Source organism: Passer domesticus, chromosome 1 (assembly GCF_036417665.1).
Source record: "Passer domesticus isolate bPasDom1 chromosome 1, bPasDom1.hap1, whole genome shotgun sequence".
In the NCBI taxonomy this organism is placed as follows: Eukaryota; Metazoa; Chordata; class Aves; order Passeriformes; family Passeridae; genus Passer; species Passer domesticus.
The window spans coordinates 3,578,689-3,600,828 of record NC_087474.1 but is presented as its reverse complement, the minus strand read 5'-3'; the positions used below and the strand labels follow the sequence as shown (position 1 = coordinate 3,600,828).

The 22,140-nt window shown below is 43.3% G+C and overlaps 1 protein-coding gene across 4 annotated transcripts in view; it reads right to left on the bottom strand.

Moving 5' to 3' along the window:
* CTDSPL (CTD small phosphatase like) overlaps window positions 1–16,664 on the bottom strand; it is an 80,348-nt gene extending 63,684 nt beyond the window's left edge. For 3 of the 4 annotated variants that reach the window (XM_064422397.1, XM_064422532.1, XM_064422593.1), the window contains exon 1: window positions 16,282–16,664. In XM_064422397.1, the coding sequence (XP_064278467.1) occupies window positions 16,282–16,357 (76 nt within the window). In that variant the 5' untranslated portion in view covers window positions 16,358–16,664. Of the gene's footprint in view, window positions 1–14,453; window positions 14,601–16,281 lie in introns of those variants that run through there. The other variant, XM_064422478.1, reaches the window with a different exon arrangement.
* Between the last annotated feature and the right edge of the window lie 5,476 nt (window positions 16,665–22,140).

Here is a 22,140-nt window from a genome sequence, read left to right as displayed (position 1 = left end):
CCAAATTTGACAGGAGAATGCTCAGAGCACCCTCAGCCCTGCTTTGAACAAGGACATCCAGAAGTCCCTTCCAACCTGAATTCCTGGAACCTCCTCTCACAATAATTAACTCAAGTGTAGGCAACAGGTATTTACCTACAGTTGTTCCATGTGATCACAGGAGCACAAACTAACCCTCAGCTACTCAAAGAATTATTTACAATGGCTGAAATAACATTAATGGGTTAAAAACCCTACTGCTTTTTAAAAAAATCCCTCTCTAACATTAGTCTGCCAGTCTTGTATGAACAATAAGCCTTTTCTTTTAAATTCTTTTCTACAGCAGAAAATTAAAGCTTAGTATTTTTATCTTGAAAACCTATACTGCCAAGGAAGAAAACCTTAAAAGGGGTTGTGTGACACCTGAAAGGTGACTTTTTTTTTTTTCAAACTGACATTTACATCACACTGAATTCCTTAAAAGCTTTCCTCCATCTTTCCTCCAGTTTTCTCTTAGTTACCATGCTCTCCTTTTTCTCAGGTTTCTATTTACTGTAGAAATACTGGCCTATCCTCTTTTTCTAGATCCTAACTTTTCAGGCATCCCCATTCCCTTAAATTACTTTCTGGGACATTAACAGTAGAGGTAGAGCAAGCAATCTCACAGTCTGCCAGTGGAAATAAAACACCACCTCGCTGATCAGTGATCACAGAAAAAGGGTGAACAGTGTTAGAGTTTCACTATCTGTTAAATGCCCCGTAAATATTTCCTACATTGAGAACTTTGATCATGAATCTCACCCTGCCAAGCTCCAGCAGTGAGCTGAATTTTATCCTCAGTGCCACACACCAGCCCCACTAACATCACACCCCTGAGCTCCCAGCTGAGTCTGCAGAATGATTTGATCTGGTCCTAAGGGAGAATTTCAGGGCAGGAGTTTAAAGCTGGCTGTAAATCCAACCCAAAACACAAATACCTGTGTTAATGCCTCCCCCTGAACCAGAGCTAAGCTCACACAAAGTCCTGTACAGGAGCCAAGGCACAAATACCTGCAGGATGAGACAAGATTCCAAAATACCCTAGCTCCAAGTTCACAAGAGGAGAAGGGTGGGTATGAGGGAGACAGAAGCCATGAACAGCCCTGCCAAGGATTCCCCATTGCTGCATCTTTCTCTCCACTGACAAGAGCACTCTGAAGACCAAAATCACTGAAAATCCAATGAAATTCATTAAAAATAATATAAAGTCTACATTCTAAACAGCTGTGAAAACTTCATTTCACCGTGAGTGCAGTAAATTTATGCTTCCTGAATACATTAAAAGAGAAATACAGCACAAAATAGGACAGTATGGAATTCTTCTAGTAGGATGCAGGCTTTGGACTTTTTCATTAGCAGTTCCCTGGACTACCAAAATTTATGGAAGATAAATCCAGTCAGAATCCAGTGTCCATGTGACCTCTTCCCTCACTTCACAACAGCACCCCATTTCCCACTACAGCCAGTGTTAAGTCATTATCTCAGATGAATCCACCTCCCTTTTCAGACCTGAGTATTGATTTCCCTCAGATGCATGGGAAAAAGAGCAGGAAATGCTCTTCCCTCAAAAAAGCAGGAAATGAAAAATTTCTTACAAAGAATTATCCTGAATAATCATGCAAAGCTCCTGATCTTGCAAAAATAATTTAATTCAGAAACAGGCAATAAAGAAAAGATTTCATGGCAATGCTGAAGGATAAACACAGAAAGTTGGTGGTACTCACTCAGGAAGGCAGCTGACAAAATCCATCAGAGAAAGAATTAGGAGAGGTGATATTTTATCCAATTCACTTGCAGCTTTTTGCAATGGGCCATTTGCTACCATCCTATAGAAAGAGTGACATCCCTCCAAAAGGCCCCTGGGATAATGCAGCCTTTCCATAAGCCTCTATATTGTTCTCCTGCCTGTGTAACAGACACAAGAAGTTTCTCTACAGTGGCAAAACAACGGGTCCCTGCTGATGCTGGGTTCAGGTTTGCTTCTATGGAGCAGAGCTACAGGACTTTGCTGTGACATGAAACTTCCACAAATCCCAATTTAAATACTCTGCCTCGAGCTCATCCATGACAAAACCATAAAATTCTTGCCTGTAACGGGGAGAGCTTTTAAACCTCTTCCCTTTTTACTGAATTACTGTAAGTTCACCCAGGTGTTGGGGGTTTGGCAGCACTGATGGGCTTCCAGCACGCTGAGGCATCGCGTTACCTAACGCTGCTCCCAACGCTGGCTTTCAAAATCTGAAAGTTCATTTTAACAACCACCCCCAAGGCTGCTAAACTTAGAGAAGCAGAACACCACCACCAACCACTGAATTTCTTCTGCCAAGTTTTCCCCTCTTCTTCTCCTTTCTCCTGTGAAGAGGAGCTGAATGGTGGAACTCTGCAGGTCCGTATCCCCAGTGCCATAGACATGGAGCCAAACCTCAGGGCTGAAACACAGGGTGACAAAGCTGGTGGTAAAGCTGTCAAATTAGGATTTTGAACTCCATTTAACTTATCTCTGCATAGAAGTCAGTGAAAATCTTCTTCACTGTTAATGGAGTCCCCAAGATTCATGTCATCCTTCACCAGACAACTGGGATCAGCTGCATCCTACAGCACCTGTGTTTTCTCTGCCAAATTTTAAGACAAACCCAATTTATTTACATGCACACAGGACAAAGCCACACTTAAAATTTTTATTATCATGTATTATTTTATCAAAAAAACCCTACCAAAACCAAAAACTATTCAAGCACGTGGAACAAAATGGAAGATGCCCTCACTTCAAACTTTTCTCAACCAAAAAGAAGGAAAATTCTCCTGTTCCTCAGCACCTGGTAAAGAACAGGCACAGCAATATTTCCTTTTTTCAGATATGGAAATGGTTCCAGCAACAGTTTGAATACTTGACTGAAGAAGACCTACCAGATTTTTAAGTACTGCATTATTTAGGACCCCTCCAAGCAAGCCAAATGACAGAACTGAAAACACCAATGATGGCAGAAAGCCTGGTCTGGGAGACAATTATTGCCAAATTGGGATGAGCAGAGATGAGCAGGACACTGCCTCTTTCAGTCACACATCCACAGCTGAGAGACAACACAACATCTGGCTCAGCTTCTCCTGAAAAAGGCTGAAATGGATTGTGAAAACACAGTGGTGTTTGTCAATAAACACAGAAAAAAAACCAAACCAAACCAACAAAAAACTTCCCCCAGAAGAGAGGGATGGGCAGGGAGTGCCCTGGGACATCTCCTGGCACCTGCTGCCTCCACACAAGAGGCAGCAACAACGAGATGTGGTCACCCCAGCAATCAAGAAAAGTGACATATTTGGCCACTTGGACCAAAAGGCAGCTCATGGTCTAGAGGCACATTGCTATTATTTCCTGTGAGCGTTCCAAGGGCTGCATTTATCCTCTGGGAAGTGCTATAAATAGATGGGATGTTTTCCAGAGGGAAGGGCGTTAGTGGTCACTTCTACCCAAACATTTCCAAAGAAGTATCTTTAGGTCCAGCATCCAAGCCCTCCCTTCAGCTGACAGGTTTTGTTTCTACAATTAAAAATCCTAGAATTAAAATTTTAATTTTCGAATTAAAACTAAAATTTTCTAGTAAATATTGATGGTCCCTTTCACCAGAACACAGATCAAGAATTTAACGTGTTCATATTAATTTCTCTTGTTCATTTCTTGTTATTTTTGCTATTATTTCCCATGCAACAAAACTCACTACAGAGAAGTTAATCCATGCAGACTCTGCAAAGACAACAACAATTTACAGGTGTTTTAGTTGCTTAGTAAACTTGGAATTTGGTGGGTTTTTTATATGTTCTTGGAAACTGGGCCCAAACAGTTGCTTTATCACCTGAGGAAAAAATACTGCGTCTACTTTGTTCCAGCAAAAAAAATCAAACCTCAATCAATGTCTGATTGCTTTGAATGAATAAATAGCAAAACCAAAAGAGTTTTCAAAGACATCTGCCCACTGGACTTAGCAGTGACTTCCACAACTGCACCATTTTATCAGCTATTTGAAAATACAGGATGCAGCTCCCCAGACAATCACAGTTGCTGTACACACATGGTCCTAATTAAAGCAAGAAAAGGAGTTTATTCCTGTACAACACTTCCTAGCAGCAGCAGCTGCCAATCACCTGATAACTCTGAACGTGTTTTCCACTCAGGATTCTTATGCCTTTGAAATTTGTTATTATATCCAAAAGAGAAACCTTTACTGACCTTATTAGCAGAAGAGAAGATAAAGCCATTTATTACTTGAAGGCTTTCATACCAGGACCACCTACAGCGGGACTTCAGAAATCATCTTCATAACAAAAACTGCAATATTTTTTTTTTAAAGAGCAGCATGTATTTGGCTGACAATTACTGGAAAACAGTTTAAAAACAGCACCATAAAGTTTTGTTTTCCCATTGACTCCACCTGATATTTTAAGTGGCCACTGGAAACACTTTACTTCAGCCTTTCACCATCAGCAATAGAAAAAAAAAAAATCAAGGGTTTTTTTTTGTTAATTACTATGTGCATTGTTTGCTGAAAAAATAATGAACTTTTACCTATGAATTTCTAGAATTATTTCAAGCAAATTCCAACACCCCCTATCCACAGTACAAGGATAAACAAAGCCTAAACTAAACAGATATTAACCTTAACAGGAACTCAAGATTATCTCAGCACATTCTGCAATGAGTCAGCCCAGACTTATTTCACTCTTATCTGTCTTTTAGTGCCCATCAAAGGCATTTCCAAAATAAAACCAGAGTTACTTCTGTGTTTTAGTATAAACAACACTCAGACAAATGCACACCCTCGTACAGCAGCATCCCCCTTTCTCAAGGGGCTGCAGAGTGGTTTGTTCAGGCTGAGTGCCAGGTCACCTTGCTGAAAATTGTACTGCTGTGTCCTCCTGGTCACCACCACAAGGTCACCTGCCACATTTCCAGGAGCAGTTTCACATTCACAGCTTGTACCCCTGCTAATATTACTGGGAATTCTTTCTGTGCTTTAGTCTGGTTTGCTTGATTTTATTCCTGGCTGGGGTTTGTGTTGGTTTTTTTGTTTTCCTGGATTTAGGAGCACAGGTAATTGTTTTTTATGTTGCAAAGCCATAATCAATATTTTTAGATTTACAATTTAAGAAGATTGCAATTGTTATTTGAGGAGACTTTGGTGAAATAAATAATTTCGGGTGATGAGGGAAAGAGCCAGAACCATCTGGGACATCAGAAATTCACCACTGTGGAAACTGTATTTGAACAGAACCACAACTGCACATGGTCAACAAAAAGTTTTGTACTTCAGGGCTTAATCCAGCATATCACACAAAATGAAATGGCAGAGTTTCATTCTATTGAGGACTTTTCCTGAAAGGACACTTAGAAAAATTATAAAGCAAAACCACCTTCTGATTTCTTGTTTTTAGTTACTAAAGGCTACTCTGCACCCGTGGAATGGCACCTGGCTGAGGGATCCAGGGACACCTGGTCCCCAGGAACCTGCTGAGGTTGTTCCCTGCATCTGGGCCAGGTTTGCTCTGAAAGCTCATTTTTCCCCTTTTAATGTTATTACAGTTGTGTATCATGAGCTAGTAACAGTATTTAGCTCTTATGTTTAGGATAAATAACTGATTGATTTCAAGGTACTGAAAAGAATCCATCACTGCCACAAGTGACATTTTTAAAAACATTCTGCTCTCACAGCTCCCCTGCCTGCCAGAACGATGCTAAACAGGTAATTTATAATCATGTGCAGCAGCAACAGCACAAGTAAATACAGGCATGAGACCTGAACAGATTCCTATTTCAAAACTGTCGAGTTTGATTTCTAGTTTTGTTCAAATTTTTGTCTTTTCCTCATCATGACATGTTTACCAAAGGGAAAGTGGAGGCAAGTGTAGGGTAACATGTTGAGCACCAACAAATATGAAAGATTTATAGGGAAAAAAACCCCAAACTATCATAATAGCAACACTGAATGCTCTTTGTAGCAACACTAGTTAGCATGTAATTAGTGTGCACAATTAGTTATTAGCAACTTTCCCAGCAGAGACAGCAAGAATTTGCTGGAGTGTTTCAGATTTCTTAGAGGGCAGGGGGAAAGAAAAAAAAAACATTTGAATTTCAGGGCCAAGTTTGAATTAAGCTGTCAGTTTTATCATGGTAATCTGGAGCCAGAAACATTCGTGTATTCAATCCACTCTAAAATTCAGAAGGACGCTTCCTGGTTTTTCTTAGGTTTCACTTTCAATCCCATTAAACTTCACCATACATCCTTCTTTGACATATTTAATCTCAACACAAGAGGGAATCTTCCAGAAAGACAGGAGATCCTGCAATGTGAGGAAAAAGGAAGGCCTATGCACTCACCATAAACCTGATTAAACAAATCCAGTTAAAATCTCATTCCTTTGTGGATAAGCAAAGACCTCTACACAGATGCAAATTGTTTTCCAGTTATGCTGTAAACCCCCTCCTTCTGGGACTTTCCAATTTATGTCAATGTGTAATTAGCAAATGAATTGCTCTGCAGATTGCATTCAGTATTCTTTTCCTTCTCTTTTCTTAATTCCCCAACTAACATAACCTTCCCCACTTTGCCCACTTCCAAAACTCTCAAAATCACTTTCAACTTGTGGATTCTCAACAAAATCAGCTTCACATCATAAAAAGTAATGAGAACTGGCAGCTGGCCAACAAATGACTTGGCAAAGGTGATCATCTTGGAGCACCCATAACCCAGCACAGGAAAAGTGTCAGTGAGTTCAGGATAAACAGAAGCACAAACACTTGATGTGCTCAGTTGTAATGAAATTTTACCCTTCCTGCCTCTACTGCCCCATCCCTGGAAATGTTCAAGGCCAGGCTGGATGGGGCTTGGAGCAACCTGGTCTAGTGGAAGGTGTCCCTGCCCACGGCAGGGGCTGGAACTGGATGATGTTTAATGTCCTTTACAATCCAAACCTTTCTATGACTGATGACACACAATTCATATGCTGAAACACAATCAGTATCTTTATAATACTGGTTTTCAGTACCTTTAAAAGGTTGCATCAGTTATAACAAATGCAAATTGCTGCCAGTTAATCCTGTTTAGGAACTCCCAGATAAACAGTTTTGGAAATCATTTCTTCACAGGTTATGCAGGTCACCTGTATGAGGCATGAGCAAATATTTCCTTTAATCCAAACGCAACAATCTGCCTTTCACTCTGAAGCCATGCTGTACCCTGGGAAGAGTCCTGGTATATTTATTCTATTATTCTGGTTATTTTCCATGCATTTCCTCCCTTTAAATGCAGCACAACATCCACTGGAGGTGATAAAAGACTTTTATATTCCTAAATTTCAACACATAGAACATCTCTCCTTATAAGACTGCTCCTATATCACCAACTTCCCAGGAAACAATCTATCCCTACAGTAAGGGTTCCTTCTCACTGCACCTCCTCAGCCCCAAACATCCACTTCAACTTCTCAGAGAATCAGAAAGCTTGGAAAATATCTCTGAGGTAGAGTCCAACCTTTAACCCAGCACTGACACACCAGAACTGCCCCTGCACACAGCCACCAAACACCTCAGCCCCTGGAGCTCCAACAGCATCAGAGCACAAAGAGACAGCTGCTGCAGTCCAGATCTTCTGAGGAGAAGATAAAAAGGCAAGAAAGTAAAACAAGGCAAGGAAGAGAATTTTAAAAAAACCCCGAAAGGTCAAAGATTAATTCCAAAAATCCCTGTGAAATACATACTTGAAGTGTTTTCCCTGAAATGTTTCACTTTACACTGCATTCATCAAATTGTTAATGTGCATCTTTAACCAATTTTAGTTGAAAAAAGTCCCATAAGCCCATTTGTAAAAATTTTTAAGGGTTTTATGAAGGCATAATGAGATGCTTTATAATTGTACCCTTCTCTCCAGGTGGTAAATGTTAGACCTTTCTTTGTGCTTGGCTGAAGCCAGTATATAAATGATTAAATATTTTCTAGGAATGTGTCACGATTGACCTCTCCTCTGCAGAATGCCTCTACCTGACTATCACTAGAAAAAAACTGGGAATGCTCACACTGCAAACCAACTCCAAAACCTACACCCACCATTCTGAGCTGGACTGAGGTGGACCTGCTGCAGAAACACCAGGAGGCCACAAAAAAGCTCTGAGAGCTGGAGAACCTCTGGCATGGAGACAAACAGAGGGTTGGGGCTGTTAGCCTGGAGAAGAGAAAGCTCTGGAAGCCCCTTCCAGGGCCTGAAGTGCTCCAAGAGAGCTGGAGAGGGACTTGGGACAAGGGGCTGGAATGACAGGATAAAGGAAAATGGTTTAGAAGTGACAGAGGACAGGGTTAGATGGGATATTAGGAAGAAATTCTTCCCTGGGAGGGTGGGCAGGCCCTGGCACAGGGTGCCCAGAGAAGCTGTGGCTGCCCCTGGATCCCTGGCAGTGCCCAAGGCCAGGCTGGATGGGGCTTGGAGCAATCTGGGATGGTGGAAGGTGTCCCTGCCATGGCAGGGGTGGGATTGGATGGGTTTTAAGGTTCCTTCCAACCCAAAGCATTCTGTGATCCTGTGAAAGCTCTCCTGTAATCAGATCCCTGGTAACCACATGGACGTGCACTCATGGGTAACGAATGCAAGTATGTAAATATTCAGGCATGAAAATACAAGACAGCTTTTGTGGACAGAAATAAAGCAGCACTGTCTGCCAATTGTTAAATGCATGCTCAGAATGACTTTGTATAAAATTTGTGTATTTTAAAAAAACTCTTTACTAACATTGCTTAAAAAAAATAACACACCTGAATTTTTCTACACGTGTCCACTGTAACAGCACCCTTGTGGCACAATTTCTTTATGGTGATTATGAGGATGCAAACTGATTTATCTACCCCAAAGTGTTCCCAAAGGCAGAATTCATCCTCAAGAGCTGGAAGCACATCCCTCCCTCTGGCTCCTGGACGCCAGGGGAGGAGTCCCACACACCAAGGGAACAGCCAAGCTTTGCAAATCATCAAATAAACAAGAAAGTTTCAAATTTTACTGCTGATTACAGCAGGCCAGGAAACAGCAAGATTCGTTTTACTGCCAATTCCGCTGGGAATCCTGGAGGACAAGTCAGGAAGCAGAGAGCTGCGGGGGTGGGGAGAGCAAATAAAAATCAATACTTCTCTTGCTACCAGGAAAATAAGGTTTGCAACAGTGGCAGCAAACAACTGGCCAGCTACTGAGCAGAGAGGACTTGACTTTAAACAATATCATCAATATGCAAACTGTAACTGCAGGCTGAGGGTCAGGAAATATTTGCCTCCTACGGACCTGTTCTGATCTTTTAGAAACATTTTAGAAGTTACATACGCATTAGATTTTGACAGATGAGGCATCCATTATTTGGGGCTGCTCCTCTGTACAAAATAGGTCCTGCAGAGTCTTATTTTCCCATCTGTCAGGCTTTAAATATATTAATAAACATTCAGAAGAGACTAACAGCTTCTTGAAAACATAAATAAAGAAAAAAAAATCTCATTTCAACCCCCAACACCCTCAGAACCCAAGTTTATCATATATTTATTCAGCTTTAACTAGCCATAAATTTTGCAGATAATAGAATTCTCATTTCTAGTGCAGCCAATCACTTCTAATAACTGGGTTCTTCTTTTTACAAATCATACTTTATTATCTTGTACAAAGAAAACAATAAGTGGCACTTTGCAAGTGATCATTTTGATAACAGGCTGAATAAAGCCTACAAGCTTTAGAACAGGACTTTCTCTGCTCATTCGGTTAAAGTTGATATTTTTACTGCCTCTATCTGTGCTACACAGTAGCAGCTGGCACTGAAAGGACTGAACTGTATAAGACTCTTTAGATTTTTTGTTTCTTGTCTTACAGCAAACATTCCAGAAATACAAAAAAAGGCCAAAATTATACCATGGCAGAGCACGTGGAATATATTTTCACTCAGATCTATTTAGATGTTACTTATGCTTTCCATATTCATCCCATCCATGTCCGTTTCATGCCTCAACCTCTCCAAGTAAAAATAAAGCAAGCTCCCCTCAAACTCCAGCAAAAGCAGAATTTACAGAAGATTAACATTTCCAACGTGGAACTCTAGAAAGTGTCTGTGATGACATTAAAGCACAAAAGGCTCTTCCTCTGTGCCTGCCTGCAGCTCTGGGAGTTGAGCAAATCATTTAAACCCAGTGAGATGTTTGAGCTGAGCGCTGGAAACAGAGCTTAGACCAGGAATATCCACTACAACCTTCTCATGGAGATTTAGGAGACTTTGCTGAATATTTCTGAGAGGTTTTTCCAGCCAGGTTTCCACTGCTGAGAGGCACGGGATGGTTTACAATCCTCACCAGCAATCCAGATGTGATCTTTATAAACATCTAAACAGGCTTGGCCCGTCGTAGTTGTATCAGCCCTTCTCCTGTTTCAGCTTGGAAGATTCCAGCCCTTTCTGGAAATTATTCTGAGCTGGGATAAAGGGACAGACAAAATCACCCCAATGTGTGGGCAGAGACCCTCAGACTTGATCAGGGGAGGCCCCACTGCCCAAGAGTGGTCAGGGCAGGCACCAGAATATTCCCTGTCCCACCAGCAGCCTCCAAGGGCAGGATTTCATTCCCTGCTCCATCCCCCAAACAGGCTGGAGCACTCTGGCACCCCTCTGCTCCTTCCTGGTCCTCCACACATCCACATTCCTCTGCCCTCCCAGCAAGATATATCCCCCAGGCAGGGAGGAGAAAGAGGGATGAGCCACATTTTCCCTTTCTGATTCACACAGTGGGCAAAACCTAAGCAAGAATGTAGGTAATTAGACCTGTCTTTGCTTTTCCTACTCTTTTTTTTTTTTTTTTTCAAAGAAAATGTTAGCTCTTGTTGACAGAAAAACTTCAAATTGTCTAATGCTCTGTTGGCTGGGCATGAGAAATGGACAAATTCAACCCCTAAGTTGTCATTTCCATAGCCAGGATTGCCTGAAACTGGATTTTGAATTGAAAACGTAACACTGAGCCCCAACCATGGTGGTCATTGCCAACAATTCAAAATTCAAAAAGTATCAAAAGTGCACTTGTTTACAGAGAGAAGAGCTAAGATTTGACATATACATAAAATTGTGGGATAGATCTAATTTGCAGCCATTTTCATGTTGGAATGATGACTTTTACAGGACAGTCAAGCTCATAAATTAATCATTCCATGATGGGAAAGCAAACTTCCCACAGTCAAACCTATCTATGAGGGCAACAGGGACGTCCTTCACAACAATGACCAAGTCAGGGAGTTTCATTTCTCCTGGCCTTTTGCCTTCTCAGCATTTCAGTTTTCATCCCTTTAAAGAAACACAAATGGGGCCGTTATCCAGAGGCTTATTTGGAATGTTCAGCTTAAACTCTGAAAGCTGAAGCGTGGCATCGATCACACTGCGTTTTACTGATTGTGTCAGAAAATGCTATTTGCATTTCTGAATACTGAATTAACAAAATGTAGGTCAACTTTGTTGGGTTTCTTTTTTTTTTTTTTTAAAGGCACATTAAACTTCTGAACACTTCAGTTAAATCCACTGAAACCAGTATGAATTCCAGGTGACAACAAGCACTGTGAAGAAATGATCACACTGCAGGTTACAGACTGGCTGAATATTTGATATTCAGATTATCATTCCCATCTGCCAGTGCACTTCTGCCTGTTACCTGTGACCCTAAATCAAATCTTGGGTTACTACAGGTTACTACAGTCCCCCTGGAACATAAAACCTACTGTATGGCTACTCTGGTTTCATATAACAACTATGTCATTAGTTAATGATTTAAAATTTTACCCTCTGCAAGCAATTCACATTCCAGTGGACTGTTGGAGTGGTTTCCACATCTTTTTTTTTTTCCCTCCCCTTTAAATGCTACTTTAGTGTTAAAATTCTGAAGTCAATATTATAAAAATCTGTTGAGACAATGTCTCAGGATCATTAACATATGTTCAAGTGTTTGAGCACTCTGAATCCTGGTGATGTAATGGCAAAAAAGTACATTCAAAATATTTTCAGCTATATTCAAAATGGTTTTTTTATTGAAGACACAAAGACACTTATTTTGGCTTTTAACTTGAGATCTTCAGAAATCCTTATTTAAAATTATAATGAGTATTGCTCTCATTGCTGGTTTTTTCCAACTGTTTGAAAGAAAAGAAGGTAAAGTTTGTGAAAACATCCCCAGAAACTCACTCACACTGTGATTTTAAAAAAACTCTAATGGTTCAGGTTCCATTGTGAACCTTTTTCATATAATTTATTGCAGAAGACAATTCACATCTGTAGGGATACTAAAACATTCTGTTACTCTAAATAACTGAAAATAGACACTCAGCTGACAGGAAAATTTTAGGGAAGTCAGGAAAGATGCAGCTGAAGACAGAAAACAAACCACCACAGCCTGAAGGAGGGACCTGAAGGACTGGACTGTTTTTTACTCCTATTGAACCTGGCACTTGGAAACAGCCAAGAATCTGCATCATTTATGAGGATCAAATTAATGCAGGCAGGTAGAAAAGGGAAATTCATTTCTTTGGACTGAATGCCTGTTGCCCATCCACGACCACACTCCCAACATGACACTCAGAGCAGCTCTGCCAGCACTGCTCAGTTTTCTATACATTTAACAATACAGATTTTACATTAGAGGTCTGTGAGTAATATGAATTAATACAAATTTAAAAATAACCGGTTGATTTTATCTGTACTGATTCATAAAGATCCAGACTTTCACTTTTTCTTCATACTTTTTATTTATATTTTTCTTAGTTGCTCACATTCACCCCAATTAAAAAAGCCCTCCTTTTCACATACTTAGGTCTCCATTTTAGCTTCAAGTTTGTTAATGTTCCCAATTTCCAGAAGCACCAGATGACCACAACATAAAACATTCTGCAAAGAACTATTCTTCTGTTACTTAGAAAACTAACAGAGAATTGAATTCTCTGCACATTTAGTGTCCAAAGCATTTCCAGGCACCCACGAATCACCTCCAGTTGGGAGAATCGAAGTTCCTATTTCCCAGAACTAATTTAACAACACAAATACAACACAAAATCCTCCAGCAGCACCACAGGCATTTGAGAACATTACACACATAATAATAATAAAATATGATTGTAGCAAACCTTCCATGCTCAGCTTTCATCTTGACAGACAACTAAATCCAGTGCACCACCATGTGGCAACAAATTAGGGAATGGTTCACATACCAAGACCTGTTTTTTTCCACCTTCAAAATTTTTTGCTATTTCTTAAAAAATAAATGTTAACAAATCCTTCTTAGTGTTTAAAAGATCCCCCTTAACAAGTTGCCACAGCTTCACTCATCTCAAAGGCTGTTTTTTAATACACCTGGACTAGCAAGAAAAAGCTTGAACATTTTTATTTGTAAAACACATTATTTACCTAAAAACACAACTGCCCCAGGACCAGAGAACCAGCTCTGTTTCTTGCCAACCTCGCTCCCTCGCACAGGAGAAATCTGGCAAAAGCCTATACTGCACATCTAATTCCTCTTAAAACATAAATACATTTAAAATAAATAAATCAAGCTAAATGCTGGTCTCACATCTGATTAAAAGCTTTAAAAAAAATCTTGGGAAAAAATCAAAACCTTAAAGGTATACACATGCATTATTTAGCAGCTGCTCAGTTACTCTGGAACTGCCTCTCTCCAGCTGAACAAGAAAATATTTTTTTTTTCCCACAAGAAACACCAACACAAGGTCTCAAAAACCCCGATTCCCAAAGCCAATACATGCCACTTAGTACCCTGGAATTTACTTCTGCAGCCAAATCCTGAACTCAGATTAAAAAAAAAAAAAAACAGCTTTTCATTAAACTGAACAGCCTTGCCTCACACTGCACAGTGCTGCTGCATTTCACCTTATCACAGAATTCCAGAATTCAGCCTCAGCTGATTCTGGATTTCATGAAACAGAGAGTTAATTCATCATGCCTTAACACATTTGTGAGCCATTTTGTACCAGTACCCTGAACCAGCAGCAAAGACTCAGCACAGCCTCCTGCTAGGAGCTTTATCTGGACTCCCCATCTCCGCTCCGGGCTCTCTCTCTCTCGAAGCTCACTGGACCTAAAGGCTCTGCTAAAACCGCTCTGAAATCTGACAGAAATTTGGGTGAGGATGTGCAGCCACGCCAGGGAGGCAGGCAGAGACACGGCTTCCCACAAGCTCCCTACCTCCAGCACGGGGAAAACCTGTCGTGGAAGAGGTTGGAGCAAGCAGCGCTCTCCTTCCAGAGCCCAGGACGGACAGACCCGCGGATCTCCTGCTGCAAAAGTTGCTCTGGAGGGATGTGAAAGTCTTACCACAGAGCTCATCGTCAATCCAACCACGTTTAAAAAAAAAACACACCCCAAAAGCTGAAAAAAAAATGGTAATTCACCTCCTGCTTGAAGATGACGCTGGAGTTTCCTCATCTCCAACTCCAGGTCCCCTCCTTCCCCTCTCCCCCAGCCCAGCCCTGAACACGAAGCCTGAAAAGCTCCTTCTCTGCTAAGAAGACCATCACGATTTTCTGCCAAAGACAAACCAATAGCAAGAACACAATGCACATTATGCAAGTTACTGCAGAGTTATGCAAGTTAGATGCATATTTTCACTCGCTCTGCCGAGGACTCCGAAGCCACTTGTTTGATGTGGATGCCTACTCTTATTCCGAGCTGTCAAATCTTCCTCTGCTTGTCTCAACTGGCTTTTTTACACCAAAATTTCAAGCAGTTGCCACAGATATTAACAAAGCCCATTACATACAACAATCTAAGCCATTAAAGCCACAACATCTGAGCACAGTATCACATATGTCTACCCCAAAACAGGTCTTAGGAGGAGTGGTAGGCAGAGCACAGCACCTTATTTACTGCAGATACCCCACACTCCACATTGCCAAAGCATCAAAAATCTCCTGAGCCAAACCAGGCCTCGTGGTGGAAGTACCACCTCACAAGCAAAAGGAATTAGAGAGTTACATAAACGCTCCTATGTCGAAAATAAATAATTTTTTGTTCAAACGCCCCCCAAAACTGATGGTTTGGGTTTTTTTTTTTTTTGATCTACCTCCATATTTCTGCAGTCTGCACTAGTGAAGCAAGAAGACACAGATTTCATGTATGGCCTTACAGTCAAAAGTGACTGGGAGCAACTTCTCCAACAATACAGGAGCCCTCACTATTTCCAAGATGAGCCACACAAAAATAAAAAGCTTTCTGGGCACTAAATCCACCAGTTCCAGTGGGAGATTTACCAATCTACCATTTTAGATGACTGCTCAGAGATCTGACCGTACCTACCAAGGAACATGGAGATGTAACTCTTTAATTCTAATTTCTGCCCTTTCTCCCCTATTTACCAGCACTACCTGTAACAAAGCATAAAAGTGACACCCAAATAACTTCCTAAAGCCATGAACAAGCCCCCAAAACTTGAACCCCTCCTGCTCACCCACCAGACACAAGAACACAACCACTTACAGCCCCAAGAGTGCTCCAAGCTTCCAAAAGCAAACAAGGTTAAAGGCACTCATCAACATCCAGACTTTGGAGGGAAGCAGAGGAATCCTTCAGCCAGCCTGGATTCCTCTCATTTGGGAGTAAAACTCAGTCCAAGTGTGATGCCTTACGCAAGCAACAACTATTTATCTAAGGAGTTAAACAGAGCCTGCTTTTACAAGCAGCCTGTGTCTCTTTCTGAGAAGCACAAGTAACCTCCAACAAACACGAAAGCTGCACAGATTCTGGAATGGGAGGCGGGCAGGAATATATGAAAGAAATCTGGTTAAAAAAAAAAATGGAGAGGGGAGAAGAATTTAAAATCTTTCCAGCGGATATTTCAAAACCTTCCAACACACCCAGCACAGGTATCCCTTCCCTGAAGCAGGGCACTAACTTCACAGTGACCACCTTATGAAGTTACCTCCCCAAACCGCACGGAACAAGAGTATTTTTTAAAATGACTGAGGAAATTAGGTATTTAAACACTTTTAACAAGTTCTCAGCTGTATCCAACAGGCAGTTTCAGAGACCCTTCACACAAATACCTTCATCACATGAAAAAAAACCAACACAACCAGCCCAAACCCCAACAAGCCCTCCTCTATTCCCAGCAGCCTAGAGAGGATTATACGGCCACTGAAGAATGCGAGTTGTTACTACGTGCATTTTAAAACAGAGGAGGAGGGAAAAAAAAATCATGGAGAAAGACAGAAAGCAGCTCACCTTTATCCTGAGTGCAGGACAGGATCTCCTCCTCTTTGGGGTTAGTCACCTGGGTGATAATGGACGGGTTGTCCATGGAAACAGAGTGAGATTCCACCTGGCTATTTCCCTCTCAGAGGCAGGCTTGTGTGCGGGGGGGTGGCGGTGGTGGGGGGGGGGAGCGGGTTGGTTTGTTTGTTTTAAAAAAAATAAATCAAGGCGCAGGTTTGTATTTGAAAAAAAAAAACCCTAAAACAAAAAACAAAAAACCAAAAACAACCAAAACCTCAACAAGCAACTGCTCCAGGAGCGAAACCGAGGGGAAGGGGGTGGGAACGACGCCAAACGCGATGCCACCGCGGCCTCCTGCCGGCGCCAATTCCGCACGGCGAAGGGGGGGGAGAAAAGGAGCGCGAATCCCCCCCCCCTTTAAAAAAAAAAAAAAAAAAAAAAAAAGGCGAATTAATCCAATTCACCCTTCCGGGAAGCCCGCCGAGCGCTTCCCCCCGAGCCCCCGCCGCCTCCCGAGGCGGGGGAAGAGCCCCCGTCCCCGCGCTCCGCGCCTCCCCCCGCGGCCTCACGCCGCCCCCCGCGCCCACCTGAGCCGCCCCTGCATAGCCCCCCCCGCCGCCCGCCCCCGCGCTTATCTCATCCCCGCGCCCCCCTTCCTGCCGCGGGCAGCGCTCGGCGGAGCGACGCCGGGCCGCCCCCTCCACCTCCTCCTCCTCCTCCTCCTCCTCCTCCTCCTCCTCCTCCCCCCGATCCCGGGTCGCGGGTGAGGAGGGAAGCGCGGCGCGAGGGGAGGAAGGGAGGGGAAAGGGGCCGAGCCGCTCCCCGCGCTGCGCCACAACCCGCCCGCCGCCGCCGCTGCCGCCGCTGCCGCCGCCGCGCCCCGAGCCCGTGAGCGCGCCCGGCCCGCCCCGCGCCGGGTCCGGAGCGAGGGGCGGGAGCGGCAGCGCCCGGCGGTGCGCGGTAAACAACGGGGCGGGGCCGGGCCGGGCCGGGCTGGGCCGGACGGGGCGGGCAGCGCGCACGACTCCGCGGGGGTGGGGCAGGGGCGGGGCTTAGCGGAGGGCGGGGCCGGGGAGCCGTGAGGGCGCGGGGCGGGCCCGGCCGCCATTTCCCGCCTCGGGCTGCGCGGGAAAAAATAAATCACGGCGTCGGAATTGTTTGGGTGGGAAAAGGGATGTGGGGTTGGTGGGTGCGAGGTGTGGGTCAGCGCCGCTGTGTCAGCCGCCGAGTGCCACGTGAGGGCTTTCCTCAAGCACCTCGCGGGACGGTGATTCCACTCTGGGGCGTCCTAATCAACTTTTCTGTGAAGGAATTGTTCCTAATGTCCAACCTAAACCTCCTGTCAGGAGTTGTGCAGAGCCACAAGGTCCCCCCTGATCCCCCTTTTCTCCAGGCTGAGCCTCTTCCCAGCTCCCTCAGCCTCCCCTGATGCTCCAGACACTTCCCAGCTCCATTCCCATCTCTGGATCTGAGTGTTAATGGATTCGTGAACAGATATAAGCCATCTATTAGAAGACGTGTGGAATGAAGTCTTTTTACAGGTGTCTGTAAGGTGTATTTTTCAGAAGCAAGTGTGCACTCAAATCACAGAATCGCTCCATTTGGAAGTGCCCACGGTGGGTCACCTGGTCCCATGTCCCTGCTCCAGCAGAGAGGACCCCAGCAGAGCACAGGGTTGTGTCTGGATGGTTCTGGAATATCCCCACACCCTCTCTGGACAATCTGTTCCGGGCTCGGTCACCGCACAAAAAGAAGTTCTGCCTCATGTTCGGGGGGAACTTCCTGGGATCATTCCTGTCCATTCCTCTGGTGCCATTGCTGGACCCCTGGTCCCTGCTCCGAGCCCTCCCTGCAGATGCTGAGGGACATTGGTGAGGTCCCCTCAGTGCATCCTCTCCAGGCTGAACAGCCCCAGCTCCCTCAGCTTTTCCTCATAAAAGAGTCCATTAATCTTCCTGGACCCACCCCAGGGGCTCCATGTCCCTCTTGTACTGCAGAGGTGCCGATGGCAGGCTTGGCTGCTTCTGTCACAGCAAATATCCTCTGTCTTGTTCCTAAAAGGCATGTCTGGCTCTCCAGGAATTCCCAGAGCTGCTGTTTGCTGGTGCATGAGGATATAAATTATGGTGTACCTGTCCTGCTCCCACCCTCCTCGGTACCTGCCATTAGCCAGGGCCTTGGGCCCAGTGGTGGGGAAAGTACATGGGGAAACCCACCCCAAATAATGGCTCTTGTGGGGCTGCCAGAGTGTAAAACCAGGAGAAAACCTTTTAAAAAGCATGGTGGTGTATTTTACATAAATAAAGAATTGTAACCTCCTTTACCTCCTAGAAAAAAAACCAAAACCCTAATGTATATTCAAGCCTCTATTGTAACCTTGCTACACTAAAGATAGGTGTAATTTTATTATTAATAAAATAAATGGGAAAATCCTTCTGTAGCCAGCAGAGACCCGGGCAACATGAATTTTAGTAATGTTGGTTACAATGATCTTCTTTTTGCACTAAAGCAGGAAACCACTGACCATTTGCATTAGAAAATATTTATAAATTTATCTATGAGCAGTTTTGCCTGACAGTATCAAAACCATGGCATTGGCTCCCCATCCCTGCCAGTGTCCAAGGCCAGGTTGGACAGGGCTTGGAGTAACCTGGGACAGTGGAAGGTGTCCCTGCCCATGACAGGAGGGTGGAACTGGGTGATCTTTAAGGTCCCTCCCAACCCCAGCCGTTCTGGGATTCTGGGATTCCTTTCAGCTGCCAAGCTGGGTTGCAGAAATGACCATTTTGTTTAATTCCAGCAATTTAACCAGCTGCTTTTGTTGCAGCTCTTCCTCGCTGTGAGAGAGAACTATGGGCCCAGCCTTGAGGAATTTCTGCTCTGCAGCAGTGCCACATCCAGATTCTGGAGAAAATGACTTAACAGCTCGGGGGCCTTGTTTCATTCCTGCAGTCAACAGATTTAAACATTTTGCTGCGAGCCTTCAAATCACTGTGTTTTGTTTTTTTTTGGTTTTTTTTTTCAATGTAGAAAAAGCCATTCCAAATCTACCTGTTCTTTCTGTCTCCAAAACTAACACTCCCTACAGAGCAGTACAGGCAGAGATACCTGTATTGCAGGTTTCTGGGACTTGTATTTTAGGTTTTCCTGTCCTGCTCTTATGACAAACACTCGCACGGGGAGTGAGCGCGATGCCACTGCTTGCATTGCATCCAGCTGTGCAAGTTCCAACCTGCTCCTTGGCTTTGGCTTCTCCAGACAGGAGTCTTGCAGTTACAAACAGTCCCTCACAGGCTGGATCGGGCACAGAGGAGCAGGAGTTGGTACATGTTGGCTGGTGGAATTAGCCCTGCTGCCTGTGAAGGCTGGGAGCTGCTGCTCCTGAGCTATTATGCAGCTTTATCGCAGCCCTGGTTATGTTGTAACCCTGCAAGTGCTTGATCTTTTACCCGCCCAGGCACTGCAGGCATTTTTAATTATCTGAGGGTTCATTTGCATAGGAGCTTTTGCTGAAACAATAAATTCATACCTCTGTTATTATCTGGTATGAGTTTCTGTATCAATATTTATATTTGGGTAAAAACCAAAGAAGCTTCCTGCTACCATTAAGACAAAAGAATTGCTTCAGAGCAAGTTCAGGAGTCAGCCAGCACTAAGAACACCTTCCCCTTCTTTGCAGGGAAAGGGAAATTGTAATGTGTGGTGGGAGAACAAGCATTCCAATGCCTCTTTTCTATGCAGGGATGAGGAGGCAGAAACATCTTGTCGGATGAAAAGCACGTTTTGCAAGGCTTGACAAATACAATGTTCACCTCGAGCCAATGCGGTCTGTGTGATTTTAACGCTGGTAAGATTGTTTCTGCACCTCATGTGGTAAAACTCCAGTCCAACAGCTCACTGTGTGTACATCTTCATCAGGAATTTGGTATTTGCTTCAGTTTGGAGGGGGAACTGCTGTTTGTGGTGATATAAAAGGGGGAAGTAGGGTGAGAGGATGTGCCAGGAGGGGCTGTCTCTCCCCACGTCCCTTTGCTGCTGCCATGAAGCTCCCTCACCACTCCAGCCTAAGGTGAAAAGCAAAAAAAGCAGGATACTGGCAGCACACAAGGAGCTGTAGAAAGTCCACACTCCTGCAGGGCAGTGGGAAGCAGAATGGAAGCTGAGGAAACGCAGCTGTTCTTGTCCCAGCAGCACTGCTGTAACCTCGGAAACCTTCCCTGGCTGTGGGATCAGCCTCTCCCACCCCCACCACTCCCATCCCTGTGCCGGTTATGAGATAGATGTTACAGAATCAAGAGCAATCCATGTTGTATCCTTTGTGGCTTTACTTTGGGAACGCTCTGAAGTGTGTACAGTATCTTCTGTCTGTGTTTCTTTGTGTGCTACACGAGCTAAATCCTAAATAATCCCACGGAACAAGGGAATGGTTTCATCTCCCTGTCACAGATCAGAGGTGGAGGTACAGACAAAGCAATACTTAGCAGGGAATTGCAGCACCAGCTAACAGGAGATCCAGGTTTTCATCATGACTTCTGACATTTGTCCTTGCTACTAAAATGTGTCCCTGTCTCAATGCCACAGGATGTTTTATAATGGGGGGCAGGGGGGGTTGTTTTTAGCAGAACTGTTCTACATTAAAAGGAAGCATTTATTTTCATTGGTATCAGCTCTGCGAAGTCTTGACCCTGGGCCCACAATGGGAGTTTTATCCTTGACTTTAATGGGAGAACAATCAAGGTCTCGTGATATTACATCCTAAAGAAAGGAAAATACTGCAGTTTGTATCAATAAGATAAATGTCTCATACTTAGTGTAAGCAGCTATACTCTTGCAATAAATGGTTTATTAGATTGATTAAATGTCTTAACTTCACCTCAGCTATTAATCACTTTTGGCAGCTGTTTACTGCTTTGTATACTTTGAAGTAATGGACATTATTCCTTAATTATCTCATTGCAACTCAGTCATTGTTTCCTAAATAGTGCCATTAGAATGGTAAATTGCAACAGTAAAACAATGTCAATAGGAAGTTATGAAGTTCCCATTTTATGATGCATTCATAAAATTAACTCAATCTACTCAAAATGTGGCTGTGATTTCCACACAGTGACCTATTTGCTATGACAGAAGAGATTCTGATAAGAAAAGAGTTGAGCTTTAAGTGTGCTGGGACTCTACTTTTACCCAAGTAAAACACAGCATATTCCCTGTTGGAATATATGCGCATATCAGAATTTATTAAACTAGTGCTTGTTTGATCACTTTTGGTTTCACTGAGTGCTGTGAATTCTGAGGATTTCATGCCTTTGAATACAATACATTTATTCCTGTGGAAAAAAAATGAGAAAACTCCGAGCAGTGCTGTCATTTAGATGTTACTATTGTCATTCCACAGAAGGATAAGAGAGAACCAAATCAATCAGAAGAAATGGCTGCTTTTAGTTTTATCTCCAGATCTGGCAGCAAGTCATAACGTAGCAGTTGTACAACAATTTCCATTCCGAGTCCCTTTTTCAGTCAGCTGTAACTGTCCTGAACTTTAACATTATGAGTTGTCTGTTTCAGGCTGAGTTGTTTGGGTGGAATCAGTATTACTGTCAATCTGAGAAAGAGTCATGAAACTGGCTTTCAAGTACTGTAACAGAAATTGTCTCTCTTCTTTCTCCCTAATAAAGGTTTTTAGGGAGAAAAATAACATTGGAAATTATGAGTTCTTGTGACTTTTTTATTCTCCTGGGATTTTTACTGTGCACATGATAGAAAATGTAGTTCCTTACCTTGGGCTAAATTAGTGCTGAAGACAAGGTGAATGGTTTTTTTACTAACATTAACAATTTATGTTTAATCCCAAATTTCCGTAGACTCCTA